Genomic DNA, 19,985 nt, shown 5'->3' with positions numbered 1-19,985 from the left:
GTAACTTTCAAGCGCCTCTTCTCCTGTAACGGTGGTTTGAAACTTATTCCATCGCGTAAAGTTTCATCCGACATGTAGGTTTACTCCTCACAATTGTTTTTTCTTTCCCAATTTGCGCAAATTAAGCACATATACCAGTGATATTTGGTTAAGATCCACATAATACATTCCCCTGGCTAATATAATAATGGTATAACTAAACTGTGGGTATATTGTTCATCATTATAAAAAATATAAGTGATCCACTTTTTGCTTTTATTTTACGCAATATAATAAGGTTCTACATAAAACGTTCACATATATTTCTTATAACTCTATTGTTTCACGCGGAGCATGCCTTTGGAGCTCCCAGTCTGCACGATTTTTTTAGACATCTTTTACAATCATAGTTATAATTCAGCTGATTTCCACGAAACCTTAACTCATCTTAGCCTACCACATAAATCATTCCGTCCATTGATGAAAACCGCATGAAAATCCATTAGGTTGTTTTTAGTTAATCGCATTCAAACAGACAGCTCTGTTATAAAAGAGACATGTTGAAATTTTAAAAAGCATGCCAAATTGTGTATAATTTATTCTCCTAGTAAAAGCATCTTGGTACGCTACGTGTTGGAAAATGTATCCAACTGTCTTTTCCTAGAAGCATGCAAATTCCTTCACTCAATTGCATTTCTGAAGGGAAGTTCATTGAAAAACTCTAGAGGAATTTGGGGCTAGCAATAAACCTCTTAATATTTTATCTTTTTGAAAATTAAAATTTTTATTTTAATAATAAATAAAATTATAAATTAGGTCTTCTCAAAGTCTATGAAGTACATTCCTATATAGTCAAAATTTTCTTGCAATTTTTCTTCATATTTCTCATAAGATATGTATTTGATAATATTTTTTATTTAAAATTCAAAATATTTTTGGCATGATTATATATATTTTAGGACTTTATATTTTTATATTGAGTTAATTAATACGCTTGTATGTATTTATTAGTTTCTTCAGATCTACGTCATTTGATCAATTGGAACCATAATTTTCATTTGAAAAATGTAATATTTAAAACTTTTTTTTTTGTTTAATTTATTTACTAAAATTATGTATGTATAATAGGATTTTAGTAAAAGGATATTTTAATAATGACTAGAAAACGTGAAGGCTTAACAAAACGAATATTGAATTAAAATTGAATTTCAATCGAAACCCTGACAAGCGTCATAGTCGATGGCCTTTTCTTTTCTCCTCTTGAGGAGATGTGGATCGCAGACACATGCAGGCGACGTTCTCCTTATGCCTTTGAAAATCAAATGACAGGATTTTAAACTTACGAGTACAATCATTGTTTAAAATTCAGGTTTTCTAACCTATCATCTAACCTTCCTACATATTGGCTATGAATATCTTATAAAATCTAATAAATCTCTTTGTAAACGTAACGTATATACACTATAGACATACATTTATGCTAAGAATTTTGATTCTTACAATGAAAAATTAAAGATTAATAAATACACCTACGTTATGCAATATTGCTCGTATTTGACATTATAACACTGTTCATTTATGGGTGTAAGGTATTGGGTGGTTGGTGGTAGGAGGCGGGTGGCAGGGTGGCTGGGACGCTGGGGTCAGACGGCGGCGTTCAAGGTGAAGGCCAACCTGCCCGCCGCCACGCATATAATACACCTAACTATATAATGCACCTGATATTTATCTTTTACAACTTTCCAAGATTAGCTTTTAATATATATTTTTCTAAAAATTGTTATGCCTTATAATATATACATTTTATACTTATTTTATTGTTCAAAAGAGAAAATAATATCAAAATCAGTGCTGTATCCGTCAGCTCACGGTTTGAACTATTTAACCTACATTGATTTGTTTTAAATTAACTTTTCTATAAGGTTTATAGATATAGCTTGTGATCGTATCATTATTTTTAATAACATCAAGTTCAATGAGTATAAAGCGATAATAAAAAATAATTACATAATTAATAAAGTTCAACGAAATTATTTTATTTTTATTTACCTAAGTGTTTAAATTAGACATCGCAATAAAAATTAATGACATTCAAACAGTTTTCACGCCTATTTATTCTACAATCGACATTAATGTATTTAGACATTCGACCGAAATTATGGTCGTGACGGTCATTCAAAGAAGTAATCAAACGTACTGAGCGCGAAGGGCGCTAGTGACAAGCACGATATTTGCCAATCGTTGCAGGAGTCACGTCTACAAATAAACAGTAAATTAAAAATATATTCAGATTTTTTGATCTGAAATATTACGCAAAAAGGACCCCTAAAGTCAATACAAAAAATCAAACATATAGTCAACCAAATCATATTACCATAATTGATAACAAAGTTATTTATTTAATTATTTTTAGTGAAATAACAAAAAGTGATGTCGAACAATAATTTATGTCATTTAATATATATTAAGAAATTAATATTTTTATTATTAAATGCGTTTCTGAAGCTAAATACTTAAAGTGGTTAATTGAGAGTAGGTTACTATTTGTTATACTGTTGACAATTTATGTTTTTTTTTTTATTATTACTATCACACTAAGTCACATATATCATATCATAAATTTTACATATAGGTAAGTTTAGATTATGTATAGATTACTTACCTATATATAAAATTCTATATAAGAGCATCCGCACATATCCTATCCACGTAACTTACTTGTTATACGAGTAAAATAAATATAATCTTGACATACATACTAAGATAATTCTGTAGAAAATTATAACGTTTATTAATTATTTGGGTATATTCCTAACAATATTGTTTATAAAAACCGTCTAAATTTCGTTAGTTTATTCAAATATTCAGCGCAGCTTTATTTTATATATTTGAATTGCCTACTTTTTATTCGAGCATATCACGTAATAAGAATGACCCATTGAAAGTGCCTTTGGAATTTCTCCCAATAGGCTATTGATTTGCACTTGATTTTGACTGAAGTGTCTGTTATTGTCTCTTACATAATTCGTGTTTATAATAGATACTTATAAAATGTAAGTCATATTTTTTTCTATCAGCTGATGTAAATGTCAACCTGAGGACAAATTGATAATTAGTCAATATGTATTTGGTAATACTGCTCCAAGTGAATGCGTCATTATTAAAAACGATTTGTGACGTTAGAGATGCATGCAGGCGTGTCGAGCGAAGCGGGCAGACTGTTCGACGCGCTCAGACAAGAAGCTATTAGGTATAAATGTATAGTGAGTACGTCACAGGCGACATTGTATGGGTCATGACTAGGGCTGCCATCGTCCAGGTCTTCCCAATTTTGCTTTAGTTCAAAAGTATACTGAAAATTTATTTCTACTTTAAACTTTAAAAATTTTCCTCTCTTTATGTTAATAATATTATTCATGTGAAAGTTTGGATAGATGGATGTTTGTTACTCAATCACGCTAGTACGGCTGTACGGATCTGAATGAAAATTGACATAGACACTGATCATAGTCTGAAACAGCTCATAAGTTAATTTTTGATGCCGGAAAATGTACTTTATGTTTGCATAAATACCCCACCGACCGTCTCACGCCAGCGAAATCACGGGAGGAAATTGGTTTGGTATTTAAATTGTACGTGTCTTCATCTCTAATTTAATAGAACTAATCATTGTCTTTGATTAGTTCTATAAAATTTTACAATAGACCTTACTCTTACTTAGCCGCTTGGCATCACCACATCACAGCCGACGGAACATCACCTTCCGATTTACGGAGATAATGACCGGTCATAATCGTTTTTGAAAATTGACGACGATGTGTCCCGTCTGTGTTGCAGAGTTCCGAGTGAATTGCAGAGAGGTAGATCCTGGCCTATGAGGTTAGACGAGACCTGTCCCTATGAATCGTGGCGATGGTCCGCAGGAAATCGGCGTGAAGGGCCGTTTCTGTGAAACCGTCATGGTCCATAAGGAGACGAAGGAGCGGAAACGGGAAAAGGCTCGGCGGAGACAAAAGTCGAAAGACCACGCTTCTTCATTCAACATCAACAATCGTTAAAGAACACAGTCACATTATAATTCTTATTTTAAATTGTCGAGACTAAACTGCATTTGACAACCTTAGTCTAAAGGGACGCAATAGTAGAGCGTTTACCATTAGTTATGTAAGTGCGTACACAATAACAATTATTTGATGCTCCCATTCAGCCTTACTTTGATTGTTTCATTATTATTCAACCGTTTTGTAAAATAGACCAGATATTTCCAAAAAAAACAATTTGCAATGAGAGTAATGATGTCGTGCGATATGTGTTGTGTTTTAGTTTTAGATAATTAGGGATTTGTATTAAATATTGATTACCTTAATGTAATAAATATAGTCATTTATTTTTACTGTGTAAGAACGTAGATCTCTTAATGAAACCTATTTTGTTTTATCTATTAAATATAAATTAGTGAATATAACCGTTTATGCCATTTCAGTTCCTTTAAACGCGCTTCGTATGAAAGAGTCATGCTCATGGGGAATGCCGGGACGTGCGTTGCGCGTTCTTTTCCACCGTCCCGGGCGACGTGAGTCAGACACGAGCTGGCACGACGGAAATGAGTCCTTCCTCCGCGCTATCGGCCGGCACTTTTGTTAAATTAAAATGGATGAGGTTTAAAGTGGAGCGGCCGTAACTAACGGTTGCCGCATCGTCAGTTCGCGATTACGACAATCTGCTCCACGGCAAAAAATAGGACGTTGAGCGACGCGTGGGGTCGAGCTCCCTACTTGTTCGTCCTCACTGCGACCTATTAAAGAATATGACCCAAATTGTCCGATATCAACAAAACCACAACTTATTTTTCAAATTCTTTAAAAAGTTTACAGTGTACCTACATACGGATATTTTACTACTTTAATCGTAAAATAAAAAGCATTCGTATAATATATGACATCATTTTGTGGAATTGTGACCATTAATTTATTATTAAAAGAGTCATAAACTTTCTACATCTGAAATGAAATATTTTAAATATTTTTAATTCTACATAAATAAATGTAGATAAAAAATACAGTATTTAAGAAATAAAAGTCGTAATATTTTGTACATTGGTTACTATTTGTGTAAATCGTCTAGGTATATAAATTTTCATAATGCAATTCGTCTAGACTGAACAAAGTGCTCGCTCGCGCGCCTAGAAAAGGCACCGTCTGGAGGTGAACCGAATAATACTTGCAGTGCGCTGCACTTTTTACTTTACGTTATGTCTGTTTGAAATGAAGTTATATCTTTGTTTAACCTATACAAAAAACGATCACGTCACTGCGTATGCATTGGTGATACATTGTCATGAATATGTAAGATTGATTGGTGAAATGTAATTGTACCTTAATTTTTACGATGAGATGGTTACCATATATTTGACAGTATGACAAAGGACGATAAGTGAATATATGCGTATAGAACTTTAGTTAATTGTCATATATTCAGATATACATACATATATATATATAAATTTTACAATATCTTTTACCCTAAATATATTTACAATCTAATATGTCAATCTTTAATGATTTTTCTAAGCATAACAGTATATCTCAACTACATTAATAGAAGATATGTATTTTTATGATATAATATATAAACAAAACCGTCTTTTTATTTGAAAAAGTACATATATATAGATACTAAAACCTGCGAAACGTGCTGCATCTTCTGATATAAATTTTATGAATGATGGTTTAGTGTCCAAAGTCACAATATAGATTATAATATTGTATTCACACTAAACGAAATATCCAGACTATGACATCCTTAAACCAAACAATTCGTAAAAAAATCTATGTTATTTTATAATGTCACCTTAAGGTATTACTAAAAAAAGTGTTAAGGTTATAAAGTCGATTGCATATCTCTCGATTATGAAGCTGACGTAAAGAAAACTCAATGTTCTTTGTCTGCCTAGTCTGTCTAGACTAGACTTTACATGCCGGAGGACAACAAACGAGCCGTGCAAAGCGTCTGGAGGTGAGACGAAGGCCTCGGTCCTGCGTTCTAAATGCATCATAATTTTGTTTGCATGAAGTTACAGCTTCTACTTAAAATACACAGCTACTCGAAATATATTCCAATTTTTCAATAAATTATTCATGTCTTTTCATATTTCTTTCAAATTATCATAAATGCGGTTTGAAATATGAAGTAATGAAAGCTCTCATCGCTTTTTCAGTATTCAAAATTTCCGATATGCATAATGAATAAACTTATGTGTTTATATATAGCATTTCGCAATGAAATCCCCCAGAATTCTTACCAAGCTGTAAAATATATAGAAGCTATTTTTATTTTTAGAAATATAAAGACCAGTAAATAATTTTCGCCTCGTTGTGTGGCTTGCTTATAAGTCTACATATCTTAAGAACCTGGCTCCAGTCTCGGGGGCGGGCCACTAATTACCTCAGAAAGCACGTTGGATCGCCATTTAATTTGATTATGAAAGTGCACTTTTGTTTGCGCACACACCTCTGCATTTTGTAGTCTCTCTTGAGGAAATAGAAGGCTAGAAGGCTTAACATTATTCTTAACGAAATCAATATTATTTAAACAAGTATTACTTTTTATATTCATTTATTCTCCAATGATTCTAATTTTAAAATTCAATGTCTGTAAAACTCTTAGTTGTTAAACATATTCAAGCTCGCCATAAAATGAAAATATAATGTTATATAAAGTTACACGTACAAATATATTGCTACGTATGTACGTGAAACGTGACCCAATTCTGTAAAAGTCTGCGTTGAAGCGAAAAGGTCGTGAAATTCTCGGTGCGTACCCACAGAGCATTGTAACCTTTTCCGCACGCCCCCGCGTCTAGACTAGACCGTTTATATTACACACCCTGTCTATGTATACTGAATCGCAATCAGTATAATTACCAACGTGACCTAGAACAAAGGCTCGAATTATTTTCACGATTAATATAATAAAGTTTCACAATTATACTTAAAAATATAAATACTTAATAATAATTAATTGATTATTGCTTCTGTTATAAAAAAAAATATTTTTATTCGATTGAACTGTATTGCATTGAATAAATGTATTACTATAAAGTTTTAATAAGTTCGAAACCAAATAATTCGTTAAGTTTATTTCCTACGACCTCATGATAAATCACGTATTAATGAGGTTATTTATTTATTCTAGGAATATGTGTACTCAATTGAAAAACATAGTTTAAGTATAACCTAGTAATTAGTAGTAGTGTAAAAAAAGTAAATGTTTTACTGCTGGACAAATACCTCCATTTCTCCTGAGAAGAAAGGCTTGGAGGTTATTTAGCTTCGCTGAATAAATGTGGGTTTCCAGTAATGTCGTGCACAAGATGGGAATTAAGCACATGAAAAATCAGTAGTGATTGACCGGTTTTGAATCCGCAATCTTCGTTTAAGATTAACGAGTTCGAGGTAGCGGGCCTTCAAGACTCTTTAAAAATATATTGTTTAATAAACATAATTAAATAGGAAGTAACAAAAAGCTGCATTATAAGGTATGATAAAATTATAGAAGTTTAAACACATATTATTTTATGCCTACGTCTAGACGTGCGTAATTATGAACCGTGTAGAGCCGTTGTAATGATATTAGATGAACGTTTTGCGCTATAATAATTGCAGGAGAATTATTAACATAAGACCTTTTTACATCTAAGTTTCTTTGATTTTATAATAGCCTTGCCTAATTTTATATTTACCTACATCTTTGTCAAGAAAAAAACATTACATTTAAGTTATTGTAATACATTTTTCTTTGGGAGTTCTAGAAACGATGGTCAAAATAATACACCTTTAGTATAATTCACTTATAATTTGCTTTAATGAGGTTTTTGCGGGTTTTACCTTTTTGTGTAGGTAATTAGATCACGGGTGCGAATTAAAATGATAGAATTTTCGCAATCATTTTCGCGGGGGGATATATATGTTAATGGCGTCGCAGACTTTTTCCAACCACATTAAATGTTATAAATAATTGTTTAGTAAACTGCGTAATACCCTTGTACCTAAAATCAAAGTATTTTGTGAATTATAAATAAATAATAAATATGTACCAAATTCAATTTGCATTAGGTGTACAAAGTCACGAAAACATTTGCATACAAATTTAAATCGCGCCCGTGATCTAATTACGATTAAATACCGACGAGGTAATTTTTATATAGCCAGAACCCGAAAGTACCAATGACATAACATTTTAATTTGCATCAACGTTAATTTAAATTGGCGAACAGTGCAAGTTGAACATTGATAGGTTTTAACATAAAGGCTAACAAAGGCTGTTCAAAAGGATAACAAAGAGGTTTATGTTTTGCTTTCATTTTCTTTAAAGAATTATAATTCGGAACGAAATACACTTTGGTTCGTTTCTATATCCACCATCGGTAGGGTGACGAAATCGTTTGATCAATATCTATTGTATTCGTAGTTAGGAAAAGCAAAATAAAACAGTCCTAATACAAATAAAATACAGAATTTAATTTTAATCAATTACCTATTTATAGCTAACAAGTTCAAATGGAAAATACTACACAAGCTCCTACAGGTGTTGGCATTCGCCGAGAACCTTCTATCGACCCAGTGAAAGCACAGGGAATTCTGTAAGATTTTTATAATTTACTAAAATGTATATAATGTAATAAATCGCTAAAACATGCGTGTTAATCTCTAAGGCTTGCAATGAACTAAACTGTTTTTCACCATACGATTATATTTAATATTTAAATACCAGTAAGGAACATTCGTTAATTATTTTATTTTTATGCCAAATAATTATATTCAGAAAATGTGCGTTCGTTTTACAGTACATCAGTGAGTAAAAAAGAGAAACACGCTGCGCGCCTTTGGCAGCAACGATGGGGTTTCCATAAACACGTTCGAGAAATGCAAGAAGAAGAAGCACTTAAAATAGGTCTGTTAAAAATTAAATGTTGGTAATATATGAAAGATTACCCTTTTTTTACTATTTTTTTAATTTTATCTATAGGAATGTCCCTTGACGATTACCGAGCAGCAGTTCGTTCAGTCAGCTGCAAGCCTGATGAAGAGCTCGCCGTCAAAATAGACCCGTCTCCATCACAGCTACCAGCTACTAGTTCTGGTAAGCTATGTTTTCTTAAATTAGTAATTATGTATTCAAATCTATTGTATTGTTTCTTTCAGGAAGGCAGACAAACATGCAAAACTTTATATGGTAATAGTAATAACTTTCGGCAAAGATAGAACCGTCAAACGCATATACCGTCAATGCAGCAACCAAAGGATCTTAAATTCATAATAGTGCCGTTGGGAATGACATATAGCGGATGTTTGTCAATAGAACCGTTGATGACGAACTGAACTGACAGATGATCCTGCACAAGGACCTATAACTAGACCTAATTTCATTAATACGATTTATTTAAAGTTAACATGAATATATGTGTTATTGATAAGAGATGATCTAGAAATAAAACGAGCTATTGGCTTAGTGAATTTCGCGCAAAGATCGAGGATTCAATTTCAGATAGGCACCTATAATATGTATTGGGGCTAAAGTGTTTTTAATTTGTGTACATGATTTCAGTGGGATATTACATTGGTTGACTTTTACTAGGTGTTATTGGTCGACGCGCACGCTGCTCGCTGGAGAAGTTTGGACCAGTAGTGAAAACTTGCCGCGACTATCCTATCCGTTCTCCGCTACCGCGCGGACAATTATATGACCCTTACAAGCAGACCGTCATGTTTTTAGGGTTAGTATGGAATTTAAATAAGTTTACTAAGTTATTAACTTTTCATAATGCTGACAAATATATATCTAGAAAATTTAAGAAAATTGTAATACTGTCGAATTCGTTTAAAATAAACACGATATACGTATGTATATAGCTCCCAGGAGACGTCGATGTGTTCGAAATGAAATAAGATATATATATGTAAATTAATCATAGCTTCTAGTTAATTACAAGACTTGCAAAATAACTTTAGGAACAAAATCAAAACAACAGAAGTGCTGCGTGTAATACATGACACGTTTTCTGTGTACCTTCTCTAATAGCTCTACAAGTCTTATTTTATATCCCCTATAATAGTAACATTCCTCTCTCTAATACGGAGCAGTATTTCTTATGAGTAATCATTGTACATCCGTTATCAACAACGTTTAGGAAAATATCAAATATTTATCATTTATCACATACCTACATAGAATTAATATCATCACTCTACATTAAAGTTGCTCTACTACATTACAAACTCTTTGGTCTACGATTACTACGATTGCTACTAATTAGTTATTGATGAAATGGACTCTCTAATATTTTATACGTATACGTGAATTGCCATCATTTAATTAATATTAAATGATGGCAATTCATTCTCATCACATCATTTTTTTTTTAATAATTTAAATTAATATAAATAAATGAGTGAAGTAATAGATAATTACGAACAAAGATCTGTATTTCCTTTGTTCTCCAAAGCTATCAATTTTTTTTATTGACATGTGCATTTAAAATAATATTACACCAAGAGAACATTTGGTTTATTTTTACAATATATATTTCATAAAAATGTAAACCACTATTTTTATGTAATCTTGTTGCAACCCATCTGATGCCTAATAAATCAGTGTGTAAATTGACCATAAGCATTTTAAAATCGACTTTTGACTTGATCATAAAAGAAAATGAAATTAAAATATAGTTTATTTATGAAACTTCATAGTATCACTGGTAAATTATTATTTAAAAAGTAAATTGTAGCCATTATTGGTTCGGAATATATGTATTCCACCGAGGATCGGGAAGAAATTAAGCAGATACTTTTTTTATTATCACACACTTTATTTATTACTTACAATTAAAGTTACAAGTTATATATCAATATCATATTTTGTAATTTGTTGTTACTGTAAGATAATAACAATGTTTTCAGGAGTGTAGATGGAGATCCAATATCCTACAAGTTGCCGCCAGCGAGGTGTGACGTCACAGATAAAATTTGGGGATACCCGCAGCAACAAGACGTAACAATATTCGATTTTGATTCGTTATTGTCATGATCAGGCGTCTGTTGGGACTTCCCCACTTTTGTAACATCAGTGACCAGGGATGTTCAAGTTGACGCGGTTAATAACTATTGTACTAAAATTCGCAATATTCCTTGACGTGTATTAATTATTAGAAATGACTACTCATACATTAGCCATTGCCGTGCTATAACTAAATTGTATAGTGATTAGTTAAGACATCATCCTATTAATTACATTCTAAGACGCTAATATAGACCAACAAACGTGTACTACTTCGGCTTTTTTATAGTTACAAAATAAGTTATACTTTTACAAGCTTATATCTAACTTAAGCTGTAAAGTGTATGTAATCTTGTAATTGAATTTTATACCAGACTCATCCGAACAAATGCGCTGAGATTTTGCACAAGTTTTCGGTACTAGTGACAATACAATCTACCTGTTCGGTCACTGAGAGAATTCGGTCCTATCGTGTGGCAGTAGGTCATGAGTCAATGAATATACACTTCAAAAATATACAGTTGTATGTCAACCTTGTACTAGTTTATATACGTATATTATGTATAACAGTATATGCACACAGAATAAAATAAAAATATCGTTATCTTATTTATTAAAAATAAATTTTAGCGCAAAAGTATATATGTGAATTATTATAATTTTACATTACTATAAATTTTATAACAATAATAATTATTCGAAAATTCTAACCATTTTCCCTTCAACACGAACTTGTCAAAAATGCATTCTATCAGCGGCTCGATATTATGTGTACATTTTATTTATTTTGTAACATAATTAAATTAAATGTCATTCTTCAAAAGATTTTTTAATTAGACAACTCCTCAATGTTTAAACTTTAACCTATCTTTTAAATTAAAGTATAATACTTAAAATAATTGTTGTATTATATAATACATTTATAAATAAACCAAAAAATCAAACACATTTTAGAAATAATATAAGTACCTATATTTTAAATATATTTACGCTTATACATTATGTCTCTTAGTAGCTATCACTGGTGGGAGCTGCGATATAATATTTTCGGGTAAAATTTCTAACGTCACAGCTTCATCGTCTCCAAGCCAGTGGAAATCAGCCAAGTACTGTAACAATTAAGAAAATACTTGCTTTAAAAATTCAATCTTTTATATAGAAATTTTGTGAGTCCCGTATTCTGTAAGTGCATTTTAATGCGAATTCAATGTATATGAATTAAGCATTTTTTTTTTAAAGTATATACATATGTTTTCAAATATATGCAATGTATATAACACTGAAGATATTTGTTTATTTAAATGCAATCTTCCCGGAAATTACCTGACTGATTTAAAAAATCTCTACTTTATAGCTCACAGATATACATCCCATCACGTTACGGTCGACAGGTCACGACCCCATAATGAAAAACGCGGGTAAATATGTGCGGTGCGTAGTTTAGGTAAGTAATATTTAGAAATATAATTTTGATTAATATTACCTTTATGGGAATGATTCTAATTTGGGAGTTAGGATTTACAGCGTTCTTTTTTTTATTCTTTTTCTTTGGTGTTGGCCCCTCGGCATCAGCCTGAAATTAAAGTAAAAAAATAATAAATTAATGTATGACACACAGAAATATTATTTTAGGTGTTAAGTTGATTATGCCTACTGATGATGTCCTGATCGATTGCGGCCATGGTGGTCAGTCTCAGGGAAGATCAGTCAACTACGCAGGACATATTATAGTGCACGTTTGTGCGCGAACACAGCTGCACTCTCTATTGCCTCAGCCTCATATCCGATGGGATGGCAAATGTGACACGAAAGAGTTCAGGAACAGGACCAACAGCAGATTTTTTGGATAGAAAAACTTAACAACTTTTTTTTTTTTTTTAGCAAGGCCAAAGAGAAGGCCAGGGAGGAGCTTCTGGCGGGTCTCAATCGAGACCCGTGGGGGCGCCCGTACCGCGGTGTGCGTGGGAAGTTCCGCACCCAAGGCGCCCCCATCACCGAGACGCTGCCGCCGGAACTCCTCCTGCGCCTGGTCGGGGAACTCTTCCCCCTTCCAGGCGAGCATGTTCCTCCACAGATGGCCCCCCGCTCCGTGATCGAAGACGCAGTAGCTCCACCACTGATCACGGAGCGGGAGATGGAGATGGCCCTCGGCCGTTTGAGGGCCAAGAACACGGCGCCGGGTCCGGACGGGGTTCCAGGGCGTGTTCTGTGCGACGCCCTGGAATTCCTCGGTGCAAGGCTTCGGGAGCTGTTCGACGAGTGTCTGTGCAGCGGGCAGTTTTCGAAGCCTTGGAAGGAAGGGAAGTTAGTCCTGTTGCCGAAGGAGGTTCGGCCGTTGGATTCTCCTTCGGCATACAGGCCAATAGTGCTGCTGAATGAGACGGGCAAACTCTTCGAGAAGGTCCTCGCAGCCCGTCTCGTTCAGCACCTCGAGGAGGTCGGTCCGGGTCTCTCAGACGCTCGGTACGGGTTCAGGGCGGGCCGGTCGACGGTCGACGCCCTGGACGCCCTGAAGACTCGGACGACGGAAGCGGTGGCCCGGGGGCAAGTCGTCCTGGCGGTGTCGCTCGACGTGGCGAACGCCTTCAACAGTCTCACTTTCGAGACGATACGGGAGGCACTCCGATACCATGGGGTGCCTACCTATCTCAGGAGGCTGCTGGAGGCGTACCTCCAGGACAGGGAGGTCCTCTGGGCGGGGGTCGATGGGAGGTTGGTCCGGCGTCGGGTAGGCTGCGGCGTTCCACAGGGGTTGGTTCTCGGCCAAATTCTGTGGAACGTCGGGTTCGACTGGCTCCTGCGAGCTCCCGTCCTTCCCGGGATGGGGGTGTTGTGTTACGCTGACGACACCCTCGTCACGGCGACTGGGCGGGACTTTCGGGCTCGCCTCGCCGAGGTCGGAACGGCTCTCACCGTGGACCGTATGGGAATGCTGGGCTTAAGGGTTTCCATATCCAAAACGGAGGCCCTCCTAGTCCACGGTCCACGGAAAGGACCCCCACGAGGGGCGAGTATCACCGTCCGAGGGACGGTGATCAAGGTGCAGGCCCAGATGAAGTATCTGGGCCTAATCCTGGACGGTCGATGGAGCTTCGGGCAGCATTTCGTCCATCTCGGCCCGAGGCTCATCAACGCCGCCGCCGCTCTCGGCCGCCTCCTTCCGAATGTGGGGGGGCCGGGATCGCTATGCCGGCGTCTTTATTCCGGCGTAGTGAGGTCGATGGCGCTGTACGGTGCCCAGATCTGGGTCGACGCCCTCACCGCTGACAATCGGGCCCTGCTGCGGAAGCCGCAGAGGGTCATAGCGGTGAGAGGCATCAAAGGGTACCGTACGGTGTCGTGGACTGCGGCGACACTTCTCGCGGGCGATCCGCCCAGGGAGTTCCAGGCGGAGGTGCTCGCGGAGGTGCTCGCGGAGGTGTACCGGTTCCGGGTCGAGGCGAGGAACCGCGGCGACCGTCCAGGGTCGGCGGAGGTCGGGCGGATCAGGGCTCTAGCCCAGCGAGCCCTGATCGCCCGATGGCAGGAGGATCTGGGGTCACCCACGGCGGGCCTGGCGACAGTGGAGGCGATCCGTCCCCACTTGAGTCGCTGGGTCGAAAGGAAGAAGGGCACACTCACCTTCAGGATGACACAGGTACTTACCGGGCACGGAGGCTTCGGTAAGTACCTGCACGGAATAGCGCGGCGGGAGGTGTTACCCTCCTGCCACGAGTGTGGTGCGCCAGTCGACACGGCGCTCCACACCCTGAGTGAGTGTGCTGCGTGGGGGCCCCAGAGGCACACCCTGGCGGCGACTATGGGCGGAGACCTCTCGCTGCCGAGCATCGTCAACGAAATGCTCGGTAGCGAGACGTGCTGGTCGGAGATGCGCTCTTTCTGCGAAAACGTGATGTCGCAGAAGGAAGCCGCGGAGCGGGAGCGGGAAGAGGACGCCGCTGCAGACCCGCTCCGGGGAAACGACCGGGGAGGAGGAAAAAGCGCTACGCGCACCTTCTCCCCCCGCCTCAATAGGCGTCGCAGGGACTAGGGGGGGTCTCAGTACCCCGAGAACTAGACCTAGACCGTCAGGGCGTCACGGTAGCATGCGCAAGCGATCCCGTGGCGCCCGCCGAAAGACGGAGTGGGTACCGCTGGTTTTTTAGTGGGTAAACCGGGCGTACCTGGGCGCACTCGGCGTCCAGGGCTCCGGGGAGTCCCACACCCCCCCCCCCACCTTCCATCACGTGGGAGAAGCGCGTAATGCGTTTTAACAGCGAGAAAAAAAAAAAAAAAAGAGTTTTATGTTATAGAAACTTATCTTCACAAATTAACAATAATTTAATTACAACACATACATGCATAGTCGCGAAAGGTGTGCGTTTGCACATCATTAAAATGCCAGTTCCGCCTCACCTGCGGCGCGTCGCTCCGCAGCAGCCACAGCGAGCTGTCGTCGCGCGCCAGCAGCGCGGGGTGCGCGGGGCGCGCGGGCGGCACGCACAGCGCGGCGGCGGCCACCGAGCGCGCGCGCCACGCCGCGCTCTCCGCCACCGCGCTCTTCGCCGCCCTCGCCTTCACCAGGTCGTACTCGATCAGCTGGAAGTTGTCGTATGATTATCGACGCACACTCCGAACGAACGCGTCGTAAGAAAACACATCGGAGTTGCGATATCTTTTAATAATTGCGAAATCTTATTTCATACAAAACGAACACTTTGCGGAGGCGCAAACTTGGTGATAAAATCTTAACATTTTTTTCTTCTGTTCGTGCGGTGAATTTTTGAATTCTTTGAATGAAATATGACGCAACGAGATAACCACTTCGTTCTCAACACGGTAACTATGATTTATTTATCTAATTTTATTATACCCCATAAGTATAACTTTACGAATAAAGACGGCAGTATCAGTTTTAAAGATTTCGAATAGCTAGCGCACTTGACAACGGTACCTTTAAAGTCTCTACCATCGCCGTTATACTTTACGCGAAAAAAAATTAAAGCTTGTATTACGCTTCTATATATATTACACGAGTTTTCATATAGGCAAGCATATATTACCAACAGAAACAAAATTTGGGTAGAACATTAAATCTTTCTCTATTAGTAGGGTTGTCACATGAGGATATTTATAAATAATTATTTATCTGATTATTTTACGTGCATACTTTATTAAATGCCCGAACCTGGGAAAACAGGTTTTAAGCTCGGACAGTGAGGGAGCACACATACCGCTGCATTTCGTAGTACCAATAGTTGCGCGATTGTATAAAAGTGAGGAGGTATTTACTCATGTGGTATTATTGTTGGCCTTAAGCGTCATACTCGAGCCGAATGCTAAGACTAAGTAAACTATCGACAGAACGTACCTCTTGATCGACGTAGGCTACGATGAGCTTCTCCTCCTCGTTATCGAATGTCAAAGCGGAGGGTACGCATCTGTATTTCGGCAATGAGACATAGAATCTAAATTTATTGTCTTTCTTTATCCAAACAGCGATATCGCTCTGCGTGTCGGCCGCCACTAGGTATATCGTTTTTGATGGAGTATCTTTTGATATTTGGAGATGGAGAATACATTTCGACCTGAGGTCTGAAAAATTCATAATTTGTTAAAGCCCAATCCACCATCACAATACACTTGATTAATAATAATTAATTATTCTGCAATTTCTATTTTATATATTTTAGGTAAATGTTACTTACATTTTTCACAAGCTATATTCTGCACTATAGTAGCGCCTGCTTCAGGGTCCACTTGTAATACTTTCAACTCTCCATCCTTGTAAGCGACCATCGTGCGCGAATCCTCAGTGAAGGCCACGCGGTCACAACATTCAAGACCACTCACTAACACTTTTGCTAATGATATATTGGTTTGGTCATCATCCTGTAATTAATTAATATAAACTATGACTATCTTGAATCTTCAACAATGTAATGTATATTGACACGTAAATGATAAGAATTTTGTACTAGTTATTGAGTGCTTAGAATTATTATTATGAATACAATACCCGGAGTATGTGACATGGTGGATTATAGCAATATGAAAGTTTTTTGAAGAAGTCATCGAACAAAAGTTGTGCTGATAGTTGTATTTCGTATTAGTAATTTGGTCCAGGGATATTTAATGTCTTACTGATAACTCTGTATAATTTCAATATCTGTATGTGCAATTTATGTAGGAATTTCAAAAGAAAATTACTAAAAGATGTAGATTCACAGCTTTGTTATGTTATAATTATTCATTTAATAAATATTTTATTACAATTATGTATAATAAATTATACAAAAAATATTTTTTCTTACAATACGAAATAAATATATATTGAGACCTAAATAAAATTAGATCATATTGATTTCAATTGTATCTATATGAAAGATTAGCAAATCATATATCAAAATGCTCACCAGCTCCCTAGTCTAGTCATTACATTTTTAGGTTGATTTTAAAAAAGAACTTACACATTCTAACTTCAACAATGTCATGTTACTGTCAGTGGAGTACACAATCAATTCCCCACTTGGTGAAAAGTCACAGCATTTAATTTGTTTCTTTCCTTTCATTTGAATCGACACAAGTTTAATTGGTGCTTCTGTTAATTTCAAACTCTTTGCTTGATGTTGTTTTTCCGATTTATTGTCAGTTATACTTAAAGCATCTATTTCAGAATCTTTTTCTAGTTCATTAGTACTGTCTTTTTGTTTTAGACTCTGATTCAAATTGACATTTGTCACTGTTACATTACCACTTTCATTTACCGCATAGGAACCAAGTTTCCAAACTTCAAGATAGTTGCTGTACCTGAAATGAAATCTAATATGTAAGGAACTCAGAAAAAAAACCTACTGAACTAAATGAGAGAATTCTATAAAATAATTGTAATTTAAATTTTTGCATCACATCATACATGTAATTTAAATATAAATATAATGATTACTATTAAGTAAATATAATGATCAATGTTTATAACAGTATATTTATATATTTTTAACATAATGTTTAATGCTATACCTTAATAAAAGTAATTTCTTTTGAGGACATACAGCTGATCTTGGAGCTGGTATCATAGGCGGAATCCTCATCACCCATTTTGGTGGATAACTTGAAAGAGTCAGATAACCATCTGCTCCAACAGATATCAACTTATCACCATATATCACAAGAGCCCTGGAAGTAATACAATTGCTTCATATACACATAAATAAAAAAAATTAAATTGATCCACATCATAAATGTTTTCCCAATAAATGAAAAGCCTAAATTATGATTGAAATGAATTTGTGTATATTATTCTAATTTTTAGTGTTAAAAGGGTTTTGGAACTTATTCTACCATTATGATCTCAATAGATTTATTGATAGTCAAATTCTTTTATCCTGGTTTCCTAATATCTATTAAGCATACTCATTGCACATATAAAAATTTAGTGGTTCTTGCCTGGATTTTGTGCCGGGGTTATGAACTACATGCTACATGGACTATCTTAGCAGGCAATATATGAGTATTTAATAAATATCAATACCTGACATCATGTTCATGTATATTTCTTTGCACATTTTTCACCCATTGCGCACTCGATTGCTTTCCAGAACTACAGTTAACTTTGACAAAATTCATAATAACTGGATCAACTCCACTGCAGTACAAACTGTTTTCATCATCAGAAACTGCTATTGATAATATATTAGATTTGTGGCATTTGTATGACTCGATCTGAAATTAAATAAATATACTTTGCTATAGTTTAATCATTCATTTTAAAAAGGTATGACTATTGTGTTGGTATTGCAGTAGGTCTATTACCTGATCCCCTAGATTACCATCCCAAAAAGTAAGCCTTCCGTGACTATCTCCTGAAATGACAGTATTATCAGACAGGACAGCGAGGCACCACACAATAGTTTCCTTTGCCCTTCTACTAACAGACATTCGACTTGTTGCATGACCAGTTTCAACATTCCACACTCTGATTGTGTCAATAGATCCTGGAAAATTTAGTAATATCAATAAATACTATTCTGTAATGTAAACATAAAATATACTTTAAATTTATATATGTTTGATAAGTTACCTGTTACTAACACACTGCCTGTGTTATTAAATTTGCAACACAAAATCCTTCCCTCCTGTTTATCAAAAATCTTTTTGTAAACAATCTCATCATTTTCCACTGAATATAAATTGATATAGCCTTGTTCAGTTCCTACTGCTACCAGAGTATTACTGGAGTTAACATCTAGACACCATGCAGCATAACCAGTTAGAATCATTGTAAATTTTATTGAAAGAGTCTCCATATCCCATTCTAATAAAGCTCCTCCAAGGCCTGTCGAAAGTAATCTATGATTAACCCATCCCAGAGCTTCTACAGAAGTATTTGCTTCACCTGGTTTGAATTTAAGAAGGAAAGGTGCAAAGTTTAAGTCCCATATTTCAATAGATGCATCCTGCCTGTAACAATAATGCAATAATAAACACCGCGTTCTTAAATTAATAATGGTCTATTTAGAAACAAAATTTACCTTGCTAGTGCTAAGAGTTTGCTTTTTGTATTAAAAGATACACAGTTTATTTGCTCTGGTTTTGGATTATAAAAACGAACACGGTGTAGTTTGCAAGCCATTGTATATTATTTTTTGATAAATACAAATGCGAATACTATTATAATGCCTCTAGGGCGTTATATACTATATTTAAACTGCTCAAATTAAATAATAATCAACATGCGGTGTCGCACTGCGCACATGATAGTGACAGCCTGACAGAGGACAGTCAATTCAATTCTTAGTTTAATGGCTTTTAGTTGTGCCGACAGGGCACAGATTATTTCGCCAATGTCACGTAGGATGGAGAAGACACGAATGAGATTGATCGATATGGGTGAGATAACAAACTCAATTAAATTTTAAAGCCAAGTATAGTAGTAGTAATTTCCTTGTTAATCCGTAACCTAGAACAACACA

General features: G+C 36.4%; 2 protein-coding genes across 2 annotated transcripts in view; one reads left to right on the top strand and one right to left on the bottom strand.

Annotated features, from left to right (window-relative positions):
- The window catches only part of LOC113403010 (uncharacterized), a 57,447-nt gene extending 46,183 nt beyond the window's left edge, over positions 1–11,264 (top strand). Inside the window, exons 2-6 of the mRNA XM_026643424.2 lie at positions 8,525–8,620; positions 8,825–8,931; positions 9,007–9,120; positions 9,616–9,754; positions 10,938–11,264. Coding sequence (XP_026499209.2) covers positions 8,538–8,620; positions 8,825–8,931; positions 9,007–9,120; positions 9,616–9,754; positions 10,938–11,064 — 570 coding nt within the window. The 5' untranslated portion in view covers positions 8,525–8,537 and the 3' untranslated portion in view covers positions 11,065–11,264. The remainder of the gene's footprint in view (positions 1–8,524; positions 8,621–8,824; positions 8,932–9,006; positions 9,121–9,615; positions 9,755–10,937) is intronic.
- A 718-nt stretch (positions 11,265–11,982) lies between these two features.
- On the bottom strand, positions 11,983–19,780 carry L(3)72dn (lethal (3) 72Dn). The gene is made up of 11 exons (XM_026643356.2): positions 19,545–19,780; positions 19,094–19,473; positions 18,826–19,007; positions 18,545–18,735; positions 18,034–18,189; positions 17,484–17,823; positions 16,722–16,905; positions 16,385–16,608; positions 15,430–15,612; positions 12,518–12,607; positions 11,983–12,143 (listed from the first exon to the last, which is right to left on the bottom strand). The coding sequence occupies exons 1-11, from the start codon at positions 19,643–19,645 to the stop codon at positions 12,027–12,029; spliced, it is 2,148 nt and encodes a 715-aa protein (XP_026499141.2). The 5' UTR covers positions 19,646–19,780; the 3' UTR covers positions 11,983–12,026.
- Between the last annotated feature and the right edge of the window lie 205 nt (positions 19,781–19,985).

This window comes from Vanessa tameamea, chromosome 16 (assembly GCF_037043105.1).
Source record: "Vanessa tameamea isolate UH-Manoa-2023 chromosome 16, ilVanTame1 primary haplotype, whole genome shotgun sequence".
NCBI classification, from domain to species: domain Eukaryota; kingdom Metazoa; phylum Arthropoda; class Insecta; order Lepidoptera; family Nymphalidae; genus Vanessa; species Vanessa tameamea.
The sequence above is the reverse complement of the archived record's forward strand: the minus strand, read 5'-3'. Positions and strand labels throughout refer to the sequence as shown.